At 45.4% G+C, this 13680-nt stretch overlaps 1 protein-coding gene across 2 annotated transcripts in view; it reads left to right on the top strand.

Annotated features, from left to right (window-relative positions):
* Dmrt1 (doublesex and mab-3 related transcription factor 1) overlaps window positions 1-13680 on the top strand; it is a 103567-nt gene that overhangs the window by 37432 nt on the left and 52455 nt on the right. For both annotated transcript variants that reach the window (XM_040732395.1, XM_005063728.4), the window contains exon 3: window positions 3663-3946. In XM_040732395.1, the coding sequence (XP_040588329.1) occupies window positions 3663-3946 (284 nt within the window). The remainder of the gene's footprint in view (window positions 1-3662; window positions 3947-13680) is intronic.

Raw genomic sequence — 13680 nt, 5'->3', positions numbered from 1 at the left:
AGATTAAAAACCAACTCTTGAGCTGGGCGGTGGTGGCGCACGCCTTTAATCCCAACACTCGGGAGGCAGAGGCAGGCGGATTTCTGTGAGTTCGAGGCCAGGCTGGACTGACAGCCTCCAAAACAATACAGAGAAACCCTGTCTCATAAATACCAAAAAAAAAAAAAAAAAAGAAAACAACTCTTAGGGCATTTAGTCATTTTGTGTGTAAAATTTTGGGGGTGGGTATGCACTTAATTATTTAAATCTTGCTGTGAGACTGAACTTTCCTAACTTTACCATTAAAGCTCAGAATAACTTGAAAAACAAAACAAAATTCAGATAGGTGGGAAAACGATGGTATCATTAACTAATATCAAGCAGCCTCAGCCAAGCACAGTATGATTTGACCTGACCTAGCATTTTAAATTTGAGGTTTACTATACTGCTCATTGAAGCTATTGTTACCTTGAGCGTTATTACCACCGTTATTTTGTTCTCGGTAAACTGTGAGGGGAGGAGCTCACCCAGTTATTTGGCAGACACAGAGAAAGTGTGCTTTAGCATCCGTCTTAGACACTTGATGCCTTAGGTTCTGATTTCTTTCTTTGCCTGCTACCCTGTTTTGCTCTCTTTAGTAAGAATATGTCATGTGAGGCCCAGACCCTAAGGTGTCTCCAGGTTTTCCCATCATTGGAGCAGGGGTGGTATTTAACACGCCTTCCGTCAGTGCCTGAGATTGCTGGGGAAATGAACCACCAGTACTTAGGGCTGGGTGATCGACTACTTCATTTGTCCATTTCTTGTTTTTAATGTCTGCGTGATTTGTCCTTTTTGAGAGGTTTATGTTGCTTTTGTAAGGTGATAAAGAATAAAGGACCCATTACTGAAAACAATAGGATTAGATACCAAAAATTACCAACTATTACAATGAATTGCTTTACTTTATTTGTGATGTGTGTATGTGGTTTTTGTTTTTTTGAAACAGGGTTTCTCTTTGTAGCTTTGTAGACCAGGGTGGTCTTGAACTCAGAGCTCTGCCTGCCTCTGCCTCCCAAGTGCTAGGACTAAAGGGGTGTGCCACCACTGCCCTTTGAGGCTCTGTGTATTTATGTGCACTATTTGTGTGCCTGGTGCCTGCAAAAGCCAGAAGAGGGCATTGGATCCCTTGGCAATTGCAGCTTCCAGTTGCAGGCAGTTATGAGCTGCCATGTAGGTGCTGGGAACCGAACTCGGGTCATCCTGCAAGAGCAGCAAGGGCTCTTAACCCATGAGCCCTCTCTCCAGTCTCCACCTTGTTGTTTTGCATAAGAAGAGTGGGGAGGAGGAGAGAAAGGAAAGAAACAAATTGGTGACTTTCCAGTGCAGTTATGGAAGCCTATGGTGGATGAATTTGGATCCTCTCACTTTAAAATGAGGCTGTGTGGAGGCTTCAATTGTAGACTTGACCCAAAACTTGCAGAGCATGCCCTTTGAGTACACACACCCTCCCTTGGATGTTTTCTCTTCCTCTGTCCACACATGTACCCAGGACCAACCCTTAATGCTTTTGGACCACACATCATGCTGGGAATTTCTCCGGGAGCCCCTTCTTCATGCCTTGATATTCTGGACCCTTCTTTGTGTCATAACTATCAAGTAGCAAGAGCTGTGGTTCTTGGAGCTTCCGTTTTTACCTCATATTTATGCTACTTAAAAAGCCGTCATTTATTGCTCTCTGTAGTTAAAAACACTGCTCAAAGTGTTACGCTTGGCACAGGGGCGTGTGGCAGCCTACAGGGCTGTGCTCCTTTCAGGATCATCTGGCTACTTGAAGCCATCATCCATCTCTGCTTGCTTGCTTCAAGCTGTTTAGCAGGCCAGATGCTGTTGCTTCCTTTACATCACAGCAGAAACCCTTGACCAGCTCTGGATTTGTGTGGTTGTTGAGTGTGGGTTGACACTGCAGCTGAACTCTCTGCAATCTGTGTCACCTTTGGCTTCTGTGGCGTTGCATCTGCTTTCTTCGGTTTGTACCTTAGTGCCATCCCGTTCCCCAGATATAGCCATTGCTGGGTAGGGATTCCGGATCTCAGTGGTTCCCAGGAAGTCGCCAGCTCCTTACTTTTTCACTCAGCTCCCTACCTCATGCCCAGTGTCTGGATTAGACAGAACATGTCCCTCCCTCACTCTGCCACACCCAGACTCCTGCTCTTCGTCTCCCCTTTGTCTTCAGTCCTGATGTCTCATCCTCCTCTGTTCTTTTTGTTTTCATAGCCCACTTGTTCCTGTACCAGGCTACCCTTACATTTGTAGCCTAACATGGTCTCTGTCTGATCTTGTGTTGTTCTCTAGTTGGTCTTTCTCATCTCTCCTTCACTTTTTCCAAGAATTTCCATCAGGTGGAGCTCTCATAGCACAACCCCGTCCACTAACCTTCCAACTCAGAAATCTTCATTGGTGCCTGTTACGTCCCGTCTTGAGAATTAGATAAAGACTTCCCAGGCTTGGCTCCAGCCTGCCTTTCAGCCCAGTCTGTCCCCATCTTTATCCTGCTCTTCTGCCGGATACTTCGCCTGTCACTCTGTTATCTCTTTGTCCATGTCCTTTTCTCGTTCTCGTTTCCCACCTTTTATTTTACCGCCCTGCCCTCGACTCCGCCTCTGCTAGGGATTGAACCCTGGGCCTCACCAGTCAGCCCGGTCCTCAGCTTTCTCCTTCCGTTTCCAGGGTGTGGCACAGATTTTTTTCCTGCAAAGGTCAGTTCTTATCTAAACTGCAAGTTAATCCGTCCTCTGGTTTTCCATAGTAGTTTACAGGTGTTGCTGTTATGCTGGGTGGCAGTATGATGGAAATACCCACCACAGCTTTCACCCCACACTGCAGGCTCTGTGTGGTTGTACAGGGGATGCTCCTGGCCATTTCAGGGCACTGGCTCATCTCTTAGAACACTGTTTGAGTGAATGTCCATTGGATCGAGGCCAGAGGCATTAGTTCAGTCTCTTATAGAAACAGGACACAGTTGAAACCCTCCTCCATTTCAGCTGAAGAATCAGCAGATCGTTTGTCACCTGGATCTCTAGATTCTTGCCAGATCCTGATGAATGCGATGGGCTGGCTAATTACCCTTTGGGGGCAAAACCAATTCTCTTCTCAACTGTGTGAAAAAGCTTTATTGCAACACAGCATTGATTGGCTGGTCCATGAAAGTTCAAGTAAGTGCTAACTGTACTTTTTCAGAACAAGTTGGTCTATTCCTGGTCCATACTCAAGAATTCAGTATCCACCCTGGAAGGACATAAAGGGAACATTGTGTGCTCAAACAGCCCCCTTACTGAGTTCCTGGGGTGGCATACACTTTATCACATGGTAAGAATTCGTAGACAGGTTCATTGGATTTGATCTCGGTTTCTCGACGTTTTAGTGGGGTATGTCCAGGTTGCACTGTTAGACTTTATGTCATTTAATCCACTTCCAAAATCATTTGGTATTCCCGATAAAAATAACGTGGCCAAGGGTCTTTCGGCTGTGCCGGCAGCAGGAAGCCAGCCTTGGAGCCCTCTCCTTGTGGTTGAAGCAACAGAGACGATTTTTCCTTTGCGTTTCCAGATTCTTTGCTCATCTTGAGGGTGAGCCAAGGTTTACAGGACAAGATTTGTGGACCCCTTACATTAAATCTTTTTCTTTTCTCTTTTCCTTTTTAGAGGGGCGCATGGTCATCCAGGATATTCCTGCTGTCTCCAGCAGAGGGCATGCCGAGAACACACCTGACTTGGTGTCAGACCCCGCCTACTACAGCAGCTTTTACCAGCCATCTCTGTTTCCTTACTACAACAATCTGTACAACTACCCGCAGTACTCCATGGCCCTGTCTGCCGAGTCCTCCTCTGGGGATGTGGGAAATCCCCTTGGGGGGTCCCCTGTGAAGAACAGCCTTCGGAGTCTGCCAGGACCTTATGTGCCTGCGCAGACTGGAAACCAGTGGCAGGTACGACCCAGAGTTAATAGGATATGTGAGACACACATGCACGTAAAATGTACATGCATGCGCACATGTGCCACACATGCCCAATTCAGCACACATGTAGTCAAAGTATGAAAATCACGTTGGTTTTTCTTTCCAGCTGTTGATAATGCCATTCAACTTCAGAGTTTGATTGCAGGGTCTTGGAAGGGATTGTGCATGTTATTTGGGTTGATTTTTCAGTTTTAGCTTCTCTCACATTGTCGTTTTGCAGAAATGCCCATCTGGCCAGAGTTAGATGTATCTGTGGCCCCACCTCTTCCAGCCTTCCTCATCTTGGGGCACCTTAGAATTTATTAGGCGCAGCTTCCTGGGTAGCAGTCGTCACCCTGAAAATTTTTACACCAGGAGAGAAAAGTATTATGATGTATGTGTTTGCATGACAGAAAGGTTTGAAAGGGAATTAAGTTGTATTGCCATGGCCCAGTAACATAGGTGGGTGTGTTTTAGAAATAGATATCAGTCTTTCAAAGTACACACACGTATAGTGTGCGGTGAAGAGCCTTTGAGATTTGGAGTGTTTTGCTGCATTGGGGAAAGAGCATTGTCTGGAGTGGTTATGCTTCTGAGGGTGGAACAGTTTCCCCGCAGGTCATTCATTGCTTCAGTACCAGAAGCACCCCGAGGCTAGATGATGGTGTGTGCTTCTGTCCTAGGAGTGTGTAGCTGAGAGGTTAGAGCCACATCACCAGGCCACAGAAGATGCTGTGATCCTGTAAGAACCGTGCTTGCCACGGCTGTGTGAACATGCTGAGCCTTTCCCAGCCAGCATTTGATTTCAGTTACGAGTAACATATACCTAGGAGTTGGTGCAGATCTTTGATGTTCTTCTTATGTCCTTAGCTTTATTGAGGTATAACTGACAAATCGGACACATTCATATTGTATACTGTGTTGTCCTGATTGAGGTATGTGACCACTGCATTTCTGATCACAGTAGGGCTAATGAAGGTACATTCCCTTAAGATTTAGTCTGCATTTTTCAGATACCAAGCATTATTGATTATAACTGCCACATTGTACATTAGACTTTCAGAACTTAAAATTGAAAGTAGAAACTTTGATGTATGTCTCTCTACTTCCCTAACCCCAAGCCTCTGGAAGTCAGTGTTGTAAATTTCTGTTTCTGAGAATTAAGGGAGTTTTGTTTGAATAGTCTTTAACTTTCTTTTTTCACTTTTTATTAATTTATTTTTTACATTCCAATCCCAGTTCTCCCTCCCTCCTTTCCTCCCTCTCCCCCATCCCCCCCTCCCATCTGTTCCTTGGAGAGGGTAAGGTCTCCCCTAGGAAGTCTACCAACTCTGTCTCATCATCTCATTGAGGCAGGACCAAGCTTTCCTAAAGCCAACTTGTGAAACATTGTGATCTGACATTTCCCTTTAGTCAAGTCTGTTTCATTTGCATCTCCCCCCCCCCCCCGTCAGGGAATTATTAATGTTCAAGACATCCCACTTTGAGGAGTCTCTTGCCACGCTCAGGGACCTGACTAGTCCTGTGAACTACAGAGTTCTCTTAAGTTTCCCATGCCCTTTACATTTTCACATGTGCACATATGTACGCATGCTGGCATCTGTGTGAGCCGGTACACGTGCTATAGAGGGCATGTGGAGACCGGAGGTTGGCTTGAGTGTCTTTCTTAGTTGCTCTCTACCTTATCCAGTGAGGGGAGGTCTCTCTCTTGAATGCCTGTATTTGACTAGTCTTATCAGCCATTTTGCTCTTGGGATTTCCTGTCTCTGCTCTTCTGTGATGAGATTATGGGGGGGCCACCATGCCTTCTGACACTTTTTATGTGGGTCTGGGAGATCTGGTCCTCCTGCTTGTGTGGCAAACACTTTACTCCTTGTGTCATTTAGAATTGAGAGGTGTTGTGAGGACAATGGGAATCTGAAGGACTGCCACCTAGACCTCTTCAGACCTTTCAAGCATAGCAGATTTTAAGGTTTGGGAAAGGGGGAAGGTTTTCAGTTGGCTTCTGTTGACAGCTCTCTTCCTGTGGTGGGAAAGAAACATCTTAAAGATTTAAATAAGGCAGGACCTGGTGGCACATGCCTTTAACCGCAGCACTCAGAGGGCAGAGGCAGATACATCTCCCAGTTCAAGGCTAGCCTGGTCTACAGAGCAAGTTCCAGGACAGTTACGGTTATACAGAGAAACCCTGTCTTGAAAAACAGAAGATTTAAGCAGAGCAGACCCTCTCGCCGGTCCTGCAGAGGCCCTGGGCTGTCAGTTGCCACTGGCCAGTTTTCTGGCTCTTTTTAGCCTTTGGCAATAGGGTAGTTGGGTGGGTCTGTGAACCTGATAGGTTAGTTGATAAAGGCTGAGGGAAAGACAGCCATCTCCATTTGAACATTAATCACATCTTCTAAACCAGTGGTCTCTTCCTTTTGTCAGAACCGTTTCCGTAGCTGCTAGTCCCTGACCCAATGATGTTGGCTTCACTCTTCTGCCAGGGACCAGCAAAGTCATGTGGGAGTTCAGTCTGGAGATGTGGCCACTCACCAGGAGCACCTTGCTGGGGCCTGGAGGGTACCTCCTGTTGTGCCCAGGGTAGCACCGCCCCTCTCCTCATGCAGAAGGGGGAAGGCATGTGCTATGAGACAGTTTACTTAGACACACATACAAGCCAGCCAGAGTGGAAGGGGAAACTGGCAAACTCCCTTAGTCCTGTGAGAGACAGATTTGGTGTTTAGCGTCTTGCTACAAGCCAGAGACTGAGAGAGGAATGACGTTCCCAAGGTCCCCACACCACCAAGGGAAAGATCCAGGGTTTGAACCCGGCTTTGAAGTGTTTGCCAGCAGTGTCTGACAATCACTGGATCCGATCTGCCAACAAACTCGGGACTGCAGAATGTGCCTTGCCCGAGTCGTCTGGGAGTGGGGACCCTGGGCATACCTGTGAGCACACGGTCTCTGCAGGCCAACCTCAGGAGTGGGTGGATCCTCTGTAACCGCTCAGATCCTTTGTTGTTTAGGGCTTAGAGACATTGCATAAACCTTGTGTTTTCTGTTGAAGATCTTCTTGGAACTCTCTTCTGTTTTTCTTCACCCGTGCTGGTTAGAAACAAGCACAAGTGTCCTGATGAGAGCTGATGTGCGACTGTTTGAGGTGGCTGAGGGTAGCGCTTTCATGAGTTCTGAAAAGACCTAGTCCCTGTCTAAAGACGGGTCACTGTCTAAAATAAGCTACATCTCGCTAATTTGAAGTTACTTTTGGAATCTGCATAACAATTTTCCATGAATGTGATGGCAAATAAGGCGTAAGGAGGGACATTCTCAATGTCTATTATGTAGCAAAGAGTGATCCTAAGAGACAGACTAAAGGGACTCTGATAAGCAACTGTAAACACACTTGACTTTTAAAAAATGCCCTGCCCCCAAATTCTATTGGAAGTAAATTCATACATTCAAACAGAGCCAGCATAGCTGTAAGCTATCAATTTGCAAACTGCCAGATGCAGATCAGTACGGTGATGAGCAGGCCTGAAATGGGTCCTGGAGTTCTGCTGCAGAGAGATACAGAGATGCATGACTCCATGATCGGGCCTGCTGATGGGAAACAGGACACATGGAAGACCTGGAGTTGTAACCCTGGAAGGTCCACATCCAGTTACACCTTTCGATTTAGCCATGTCACCTTGAGCAGCTACTCTGTGCTCCAAATATCATCTCTCTTAGCCTTGCTACTTTGAATGCCATTGCGTGTTAGGGAGCAGTATGGATGTTTTTCAACCAAAGACCTCTTTTGGTTCCTAGAAAATACATATTGTGTCAGAGAACATGATTTTATTTTAAAGATAGACTTCCTAACAAACAAGCAGGGCATCCATTTTTACATCAGAAAAAACAAAAACAAAACACTGACTTTTATGTGGAGTTAGGCCTCCTGCATGCCTAACCTATAAAAGCAAGCAAGCCACAGACTGACTCAGCACCTACTGAGTACCAAATCTATGAGGGACGGAGGGAGGGAGGGAGGGGGAGGGAGGAATGGAGGGAGGGAGGGTGAGATGGAGGGAGGGAGGGTGGGATGGAGGGGGAGGGAGGAATGGAGGGAGGAGAGAGAGCATGAGAGAGCTCTTGCAAGCCTGCTTCCTCTCCCAGCCTCTGGGGGCAGCATCCTGGAATCCCAGAGTGCGCACCCTCGGAACACCACCAAGCGTGCTGAGAAGGGCTTTAATGGCTTCTGGTCTGTCTCCAGCCTGCAGAGATTTGTGGCCCAATCATAGATTCCTGTCCTGTTGTGAAACAGGAATAACATTTGTGACACTGGAACAAAACTCACGATGAATGGCTGCTTCCGCTGACCAGCAGCTCAATTTCGCTTCTGCATTTAATTGCCTGCAAAAGCTGTTTATTGCCTTGTGCACTCCTCCACGGCAACATTATCTCTTAAATAAACATGTTGTACCTGGTTGACAAGGGAGAGGTGCATATCAAGTGAGCAGAAATAAATATGGGCGGACTCAAGAGCCGTGCCTGAGATCTCCTTCAGGCTCGCAGCTGGCGCTCTTTTGTTAGCTGTTTCCAAGCTGTGCCAGCCAGACGTCTAGGTTCACATTCCCACCTCAGTCAGGGTGTGGTCAGGTGGCAGCCTTAGGGGTGGCATTCCTCTGGTGGCTCCTTTGGTCTCAGTCTGAGTCATCGCATCATGATTGTCCACTGACAGCTATGCCTCTCACTGAAAGCCATTCATGTATTAAATAAACATACACCAGGGACTGCTACATACTAGGTTTGGCTGTCAAATGAAACAGAGAAAAGCACAATAGGTAACAGCAGTTAACGATAGTTCATGAAGCTGGAAGAGACAGTGTTGGGTAGATAAGCCAAAGACCTTGATTTGATCATCCCATAGCGTGTCTGTATATGGGGAAAACGGGAAGAGATGTTGGGAGTCGCCAAATAGTCCTTGGTTTGAACTGAGATACTGGCAGGAAGGAAACAGATTCTGGCATATGACATAGCACCATAAAAGACACCTAATGTGGGTGCTCCTGTGTGGTGTTCTGGTCCTCTCATCTCGCTGAAGGCCTAGCATTTAACAAAAGCTGCCCGTGACTTGTTGTCTGCCGACCCCACAGTCTGAGCGGGTCCTCGGCTTGACACTAGCTCCTCTTTTCTGGAGTAGCTTAGCTCTGGGAAAGCCATGCTACAGTGTGGTAAAAGGAAGTGACTTTCCAAGTGCAGGCTATGTGGAGGTAGTCACACCGCTGCCTTCACCATGGTGCCGTGTCTGTCCCATAGGAAGTGTGGCTGTGTGAAGCCAAATCCTAGAGCCACTCCAGTTCCCAGGAAACGTTAAAATTAATAGTCCTTAAATCATTTTATGTGTGCTGTCTGTTTCTATCTTACTATTTCCAACATACTTATATATTAGCATATTAATATATATATAAATAATCTAATATTCACATATATCAATATATTACTGTGTGTAATATATTACCATAAAATTATATATATGCATACACACACATATATATATATACATACAGGATCTCTCTGTCTCTCTGTGCCCCTGGTTGTCTAGAACTGTCTATGTAGGCTGGACTGACCTTGAACTCACAAAGATATGTCTGCCTCTACCTCTGGGTGCTGGGATTAAAGGAGTGCACCACTAAGCCCAGTTGTGTGTATGTTTTCAAAGACAGAATGTTCCTCTATATCCCAGGCTGGCCTTGAATTTAGATGTCTATCCCCCTGTCTTAGCCTTCTAAGTAATTACAGGTATGTACAAGCATACCTGGCTTTCAGATATTCTTAAATTTTAAAATGATAATAGCAGGAAGAAGACAGGAGAATGTAAGGTACTTTTATGGCCTGAAAAGGTTGGTCTGATTTCTGTGAGGAACCTGACCATATCTTTTCATCTCAGCCAAGGATACTTTTTTACAGTCTTTGCCGTTTATGAGCTGCCTGCCCATCCTGTGGCCCACATTGTCACCAGCAGATTCGACTTGTCCCACTTCCTTTACTAGAACCCATTTCTTTTTCTGGAATTAAATGGTCATTTGCCACTGTATCAATTACTTCTCTATTGCTGTGATAAAGACACCATGTCCAAGGCAACTTAGAAAAAGGAAGCATTTAATTGGCTTATGGTTCTAGAAGGTTATAGTCCATGATGGTAGGACCAAGGCATGGTGACAGGAACAGATGAGAACTCATGTCTCAAACCACAAGCAGGAGGCAGGAAGCTAAGAGTGGCATTGGTCTTTTGAAGCCCTAAAGGCCACCACTGGTGACATACTTCTTCCAGAAAGGCTACACCTCCTAATCCTCTTCACCAACTAGACACCAAGTATCCAAATGCCCAAGACTTATGAGGGATATCTCATTGAAACTTCCACATCTACTGTCTGATGACAGGGTGTGGACATTGGCTTCTTTGTCAGAGAGAAACTGGCAGCATTCACACACCATAAAGGAATTTTATAAAGATATGTGCAATTTTAAATATTTTATAACTATCTCTTTTTTCAGGCAAATAGGTATAGTGTCTGTTCTAGAGGTATTAGAGCTAACCACATACTTTGGTTTCTTAAAGATTAAATGCTGGGTGGTGGTGGCGCATGCCTTTAATTCCAGCACTCGGGAGGCGCAGAGGCAGGCGGATCTCTGTGAGTTCGAGGCCAGGCTGGACTGACAGCCTCCAAAACAATACAGAGAAACCTTGTCTCATAAAAACCAAAAAAAAAAATACAGAGGCATAACTCTTTGATGCCTGAATGGTTTATTTTCATTCATGTTCCATTGCTATCATGTGTATTTATTTTATATATTATGTATTCATTAATTCTAGTAATATTACATTTGCCTTTTTTACCTTTTTAGTAGGCTGTCATTTTGTGGAAAGACTTTAAATATTTCTTTTTCTGATGTATGTCTTTAGTACATATTCAGCTTAGATGTCGAGGGTGGATAAAGGTGTTACTGTTTTGCGGTTAAGGGAAAATATGCTGAGCTCAGAGGACTGTCTATTTTTACAGAGTTCCAAGTAAACAAAGTCGACCCCAGGAGAAAATTGAACTGGCCTCTGGGAACCTGGGGGAGGAGGGAGCAGGTGACCCTGACTCAAGAGAAGACAGCCCTGGGCACCCTAAGGAATTGTGTTTTCAGCCTGGGTGGAGCAATGCCAAGAGCGTCCAGACAGCGACAGATGTGCTGAAGCCTTGGAAAGGCGTGTCAGTGCCAGGCTGTCCTGCAGAGTGGTCGGCGTCCGTAGGTGGTTCAGTTTGACCTGCACTGAGTTGGCACTCGTTGTGATGTGCGGAGCACTCGAGTAACTGGCGATTGAACTGGAGGCTGGAAGACTCCTGGTAGCGCTCTGTTGCAGGGTTGTCGCGTTACTGGTGCTCTGTGGCACAGCAGCATCCGGTTAGCAAAGAAAGCAGTCCTTGGGGAATCCTGTGATGGGCTTGGAAATTAGATCATTGGGTCACAGGATTCGAAGGCTTTCAGATTTGATTTCCTTGGGCTAGTGGCCAGAACCACCTCTATTTGTGTTTGTCTTTTTGGCTAACCTTTTTTTCCCCTTACTGATAGATATGAATCTGATATAAAGTTAGATGCTTTTCAGAACATTTAAGTACTTGGATGAGTCTCACATCCCTTGAGATCCCCATTTCTGTGATGCTTAAGGGTTCCTCATGATCTGAATAAAGACTAAAGTCAAAGGACCGCATAGCAGAGACGGGTTGGTTCTGTTTTTGTTTCTTTCTTTGTTTCAGTGCAGTATTAGAAATATAAGAGAAAAGAGAGAGCACAGTTCTAAAGTATCTTCAATGTATTGTAAGTCGTGGATAAGAAACTTTGATCCATTGTCATTCTCAAATGCTCAACTGTGTAGCATACATGGAAGCAGTTGAGGAGGTACCAGAGGGCAGCGTAATTTTCAGGTTTGGAGGCTAGAGCTCAGCTTCCTGGGGGAGAGAGAGATGGGGCACTGTAGAAGTCTGGACAGAATGTGCTGTGAGATGGGGGAGGGACATTTCATCAACTCTGACACTGAGAAGTATAGATAGACACAGTCTCCGTATTTTAAGATTCTCCACAGAGAATACACCACTTCTACCTGCTCCTAGGCACTCCTCCATACCCTCTTCTTGTTGTCTCCAGTCCTCTGAGGGGCGCCCGTGGTGTACAGCTTCATGCGTGAGGTTTAAAGGAAAGAGAGAAGAAGAAACTGCCACCTCTTTACCTCATTTTTAATACCATTTCCTGTGGTGATCTATTGTTTATGATCTAACAAAGCTTTCCTGGAGATCAGACTGCAAAGCTAGCCACAGCCATAGAAGCTGGGCAGTGGTGCTATACACCGTTAATCCCAGGACTCCGGAGATAGAGGCAGATGGATCTTTGTGAGTTCAAGGCCACCCTGGGCTACATGAAAGTGAAATCAGTCTAAAAGGGAAACAGAGCTCATCCCTAAATCCCAACATTAGAGAGGTATATCTGACAGCTCAGTGTCTCTGCTGGGCTCAGTCTGCAATAAGTCTCCAGCCATGTTGAGGTCAGGATCACCCAACGTTGGTAGAGGTGAGAGCTCTCTGATGGCTTGACCGATTTGCTTCTTTGATCTCCAGCTTGAACTCCAATATCTGTCTCTGGGTTCTTATTATTCGTGTTACAATTTACCATCACATTTTGTGGCATAAATAGTCTTTTCGACTTTTCTGTTTTTTACCAACCAATACTGGAAGAAAGAAGACAGACAGTCCAATCCTGTGTTTTGTATTCATATAAAACCAGAAAATGAGAAGCCCTGGAACTGTAGTGAATGAGCAACTGCACACACACATACGTGTATGCCTCTGTGTATGTGTGCGTGTACGTGTGTGTGTTAACAATGTAAAGTGTTAAATATTGAGTTTTTAACTTTCAAAAAATTGAAATGTAGCAACATGTCACAATAGATTTTTCTTGACATATCCAGTGAAATATTTATATACTTAAATAATTTTAAAGTGTGTGACAGGAAGACATATTTTGTCTGAGTCAACACGAGGTCCTTGAATGTTCAGTGGGTACCACTTCTTGTCTTAGCCCTCAGCACAGCCTTGTCTGGTCCTGTCAATGCCATTTAAAGGAGGAAATTGAAGCCCAGAGAAACAAACGCACTCAGGATTATCACACTACTGGTTAGTGGGTAGCTGGAATGTGAACGGGCTCTGCATATATGGAGGGCTCTTCCTTCCCAGAATGCCTCTGTCTTCTCTTTCTTAGTCTTTGAATCAAGCCTTAAAATTATAGTGACACTGAATATGCTACCTCTTAGGTTTGTTTCTCGAAATATGTTGATACACCCTCTCCACATGCACAGAGAGAGAGAGAGAGAGAGAGAGCGCGCTTTAGGGAATTTATTCTTGATTGGCTCATGTGATTGGCTCTCATGGTGGTCTTAGAGGGGGATGGGGCTATTCATGCCATTCATGAGTTGGGGGTGCCCGCTAGGAGCCACCAGTCTGCACTGGAATGTTTTCCCGTTTGGGGAAAGAGTGTGAACGTGTGCCTTTGGGCCCACTTGGAGGAGGCTCTGGACAGCCTCACCTTGCCCTGCAAGCAGTCTGTCATGTTCAGGTCTCATAAGACAGCCTTCATACTGCTGATTTATGCTAAAAGTATCCTAATGTTTCTGACAGCTCATGTGTGACATGAATATAATCCATATTTCTTAAAGCCGCTAATCCAAG

The sequence above is a fragment of the Mesocricetus auratus genome, unplaced genomic scaffold (assembly GCF_017639785.1).
Source record: "Mesocricetus auratus isolate SY011 unplaced genomic scaffold, BCM_Maur_2.0 Super-Scaffold_4256, whole genome shotgun sequence".
Lineage (NCBI taxonomy): Eukaryota > Metazoa > Chordata > Mammalia > Rodentia > Cricetidae > Mesocricetus > Mesocricetus auratus.
Note: the sequence above shows the minus strand (reverse complement) of the source record. Positions and strands in the feature narration are given on the sequence as shown.